A 4459-nucleotide genomic window follows, 5' to 3' on the forward strand; every position below is an offset into this window, starting at 1 on the left:
TCCTGTTCCCTGGATGCTGCCTGACCTGCTGTGCTGTTCCAGCAATAAAGTTTCAACCTAAATTACCCATAGTGCCCATGGATGTGCAGGTTAGGGTGGATTAGCCGTGCTAAATTAACCATAGTGTTCAGGGGTGTGTAAATTATGGTGGATTGGCTGTGCTAAATTACCCATAGTGCTCAGGGATGTGCAGGTTAGGGTGGATTGTGCTCAGGGATGTGCAGGTTAGGATGGATTGGCCATGCTAATTTACCAATAGTACTCAGAGATGTGCAGGTGAGGGTGGATTGGCTGTGCTAAATTGCCCACAGTGTTCAGGGATGTGTAGGTTAGGGTGGACTGGCCGTGCTAAATTACCCATAGTGCTCAGGGATGTGCAGGTTAGGTGCATTAGTCAGGGGTAAATGTAAAGTAATATGGTAGGGGGTGGGTTACTTTATGGAGGGTCAGTGCGGACTTGTTGGGCCAAAGGGCCTGTTTCCTGTCGGGAATCTATGATTTCTCTGAGAATTCTCTGAAGTTTGCATCACAGGTAGACAGTGTGGTTCAGAAGGCGTTTAGCACACTTACCTACACCGCTCAGTCCGTTGAGTATTGGAGTCAGGACGCCATGTTGGGGTTGTACAGGACATTGGTGAGGCCTCGTCTGGTGCACTGGGCCCAGTTCTGGTCGCCCTGCTATCGGAAGGACATTATTCAACTGGAGAGGGTTCAGAACGTTACCAGGATTGGAGAGTTTGAGTTATGAGGAGAGGTTGGGACCTTGTTCATTGGAGTGTAGGAGGCTCAGAGTGACCTCACAGAGGTTTATAAAATCAAATGGGACGTAGATAAGTTGTCTTTTCCCTCGGGTGGGGGATTTTTACGATGGGGGCGGGGGGGGGGGGATGTTTTAAGGTGAGAGAAGAAAGGTTTATGAAAGACCTGGGACCCCTGTTTTTAAATCCAGAGAACGGTTCATGGAGGAACTCCCTGAGGAAGAGATGGATGCGGCTACAGTTACAACATTTGAAAGACCATTTGGATAAGTGCGTGAGCAGGAAAGGTTGGGGGAGGGATATGGGCCGGGAGCTGGCAGGCGGGACGAGTTTAGTTTGGGAGCATGGACGGCACGGACCTGGTTGGGCCGAAGGGTCTGTTTCCGTGCCGTCTGGCTGTGCGTTCCTGGCCGAGTCGCTCGCGCGGCGCCTGAGGGCAACGGAGCGACCCGGTCGCCAGGCAGATCCTTCGGCAGCGGTGAGGTCACTGGGGGGGGACAGCGGTCCGAATCCGAACCCCGGAGACCCGGGATCGCAAGCTCATCCCGACCGCTTTCCTGGGAGTGTGCACCTCCAGGAACGACCCTAGCCGAGTGTTTGAATCTTCCAAATCAGGCCTGACAAGAGTGAGAGGTGTGGAGTTAGCACGTGAATGAATCCAGCATGGACGATCACCTATCCCTCTAATTCCCTTCTGATTAAATTCCTCTTCTCTCTCTCTCTCTCTCTCTGTTTCTCAGGTCTTCATCATCTCTCTGATCGGAGATATCAAGTTCCAGCATTTTAATCCAGTCCTGGAAGCTTACATCACCAACCATTTCAGTGCGACCCTGGCCTATGTGTGAGTTCACCGCTCAGAAATATGCTCATCGCTCTCCCCCGTTGACCCTTTGGCTGGGTCACCCTAATCGCACCATGACCAGAAACTCAACTGGGCCAGCCCATTTCAAAATGGCCGCCGCGAGAGCAGCTCAGAGGCCGGGAATCCTGCAGCGAGTCACTCACCTCCGGCCTCCTTCCCCCCCCAAAGCCTGTCCCCACCATCGACAAGGCACCAAGTCAGGAGGGTCTGATGGAATACTCCCCACTTGCCCTGGATGGGGGTGGGGGGCAACTCCAACATCACTCGAGAAGCTCGATACCATCCAGGGACAAAGCAGCCCCCGCTTGATTGTCCCCACACCCACAAACCTCCACTCCCTTCACCCCCGACGCTCAGTAGCAGCAGTGGGTACCATCTACAAGACACACTGCAGCAACTCCCCAACGCTCCTCAGACAGCACCTTCCAAACCCCACGGCCACTTCCATCGGGAAGGACAAGGGGTAGCAGGTACATGGGAACACCACCCCCTGCAAGTTCCCCTCCGAGCCCCTCACCGTCCCGACTCGGAAATATATCGGCCGTTCCAGCCAGTGATACCCACATCCCGTGAATGAAAACAAATCTCTGACCAAACTCTGAGCTGATGTCTCTCTCTCTCTCTCTCATTCCACAATGTTGTAGGAAGCTGGCAAAAGTGCTGAACTATTATGTGGCACAAGCCGAAAACCCAACGCAAACCGATCACCTTTTTGCGGCTTTGAAGGTGCTGAAGTACATTTTCCGTTTCATAATCCAGTCCCGGGAGCTCTACTTGCGGTAAGGATGACGCTCTAACTGGCAAATTGTCAGTCCGTTCCGACAGATTTCCGTCACCCTCAAAGCCGAGGTCGAACTCAGTGCCTCCAATGTTGGATACAATTGTTAAAGGTCATTTGTATTTTCCGTTCAGAGCTTGCCCCTTTGTATTGGGAATCCAGCTCTCCCTGCTGCCCCGCTGCTGTAATGACACCCTCCCCAATGGTCAACACCATTAGCGCCTCCTCAGACACCACAGGTTTCTACGTTCACGTGCAGCGAGACCCGGACAATGTCCAGGCTGACGCATGAGGTTTTGGGAGCCGAAACCAGAAGGTGGTTATGACCCAAACAGCAAGTGATCGGGAAAGAGAGAGGTGCGACGTCCCTTCTATTCCACTGGCTGCAAGTCAGCCTTGCAGGAGTGGCAGGCAGTGGGGGAGGCCAGAGGGATATTGGGCCTCCATAGCGAGAGGATTGGACCGCAGGGATGGATAGGAGAGACCACACCCTGGGGTATTGTGTGTGTGTGTCTGTGTGTGTGTCTGTGTGTGTGTCTGTGTGTGTGTCTGTGTGTGTGTCTGTGAGTGTCAGGGTGACAGATACCACTGGGGTACAGGCGTCAGGGTGACAGATACCACTGGGGTACAGGCGTCAGGGTGACAGATACCACCGGGGTACAGGCACCAGGGATACAATTACCACCGGGGTACAGGCACCAGGGATACAATTACCACTGGGGTACAGGCGTCAGGGATACAATTACCACTGGGGTACAGGTGTCAGGGATACAATTACCACCGGGGTACAGGTGTCAGGGAGACAGTTACCACTGGGATACAGGCGTCCGGGTGACAGATACCACTGGGGTACAGGTGTCAGGGTGACAGATACCACTGGGGTACAGGCGTCAGGGTGACAGATACCACTGGGGTACTGGTGTCAGGGATACAATTATCACTGGGGTACAGGTGCCAGGGAGACGGATACCACTGGGATACTGGTGTCAGGGAGACAGTTACCACTGGGGTACAGGTGTCAGGGAGACAGTTACCACTGGGGTACAGGCGTCAGGGTGACAGATACCACTGGGGTACAGGCATCAGGAAGACAGTTACCACTGGGGTACAGGCATCAGGAAGACAGTTACCACTGGGGTACAGGCGTCCGGGTGACAGATACCACTGGGGTACAGGTGACAAGGAGACAGATACCACTGGGATACAGGTGACAGGGAGACCATTACCACTGGGGTACAGGCAGCAGGGAGACAGATACCACTGGGGTGGAGCGGACTCACCTGGTAAAATTCCTGAAGCCAAATGACCCGCAGGCCCTCCAACTGTGGAAACAAAAACAAAGATCACACGAACCACATTTTCATTTCCTGCCCGGCTCCCTCCCTTCCTCCCTCCATCCCTCCCTCAAGGCTTCGACCAGCCTCTGCACGACGGAAAACAAAAATAAACAGCATCGATTTGGACCGGGAGGGATCCTCGGGCGGCCATCTTGGAGGGGTTGTCGTAGTTAGGCTTCAGGCCTAGTCAGGTCAAGCTTGGTGGACAGTTACAGTGTTGGTATTCTGTTTGTGAAATTCAAAGTGTGACCTCAGTTGAGGGCCCACGGTTAACAAATGTAAGCAGGAAAAACTTGTGGGGCCTTCAGTGAATTAAAATGAAAAACCATTGCCACTGTGATAATTGTCAACTGCATTTCCCCATAACCCTCGATTCCCGTTCCCATTTACAATCTATCTTGGCCTTGAATAGACTTCACGACCCAGCCCTGGCAGCCCCCTATGGGGGAGAATTCCACAGGTTCACTCCCCTCAGAGATTCCTCATCTCTGTCTTCGGTGGGCGATTCCTTATTCTGAGAGGACACCTTCTGGTCCCAGACTCTCCCACAAGGGGGAACAATCTCTCCACATCTCCCCTTGCCAAGTCCCTGTGCGAATCAATCAGGTCAGGAGGCCATTCAGCTCACCCACCCACCCTCCTCAAGCCTGTTACACAGGAACAGGAAGTTATTCAGCCCACCTCTCTGAGGCTATTCAGTCCATTGGGTTTTCGGTGAAGTGAT

General features: G+C 53.4%; 1 protein-coding gene across 1 annotated transcript in view; it reads left to right on the forward strand.

The window, feature by feature from the left end:
• Positions 1-2923, forward strand: part of LOC122546762 (dedicator of cytokinesis protein 5-like) — a 4329-nt gene extending 1406 nt beyond the window's left edge. Inside the window, exons 3-4 of the mRNA XM_043685399.1 lie at positions 1499-1599; positions 2265-2923. Coding sequence (XP_043541334.1) covers positions 1499-1599; positions 2265-2403 — 240 coding nt within the window. The 3' untranslated portion in view covers positions 2404-2923. The remainder of the gene's footprint in view (positions 1-1498; positions 1600-2264) is intronic.
• Positions 2924-4459: the final 1536 nt, after the last annotated feature.

Source organism: Chiloscyllium plagiosum, unplaced genomic scaffold (genome assembly GCF_004010195.1).
Source record: "Chiloscyllium plagiosum isolate BGI_BamShark_2017 unplaced genomic scaffold, ASM401019v2 scaf_3980, whole genome shotgun sequence".
NCBI lineage: Eukaryota > Metazoa > Chordata > Chondrichthyes > Orectolobiformes > Hemiscylliidae > Chiloscyllium > Chiloscyllium plagiosum.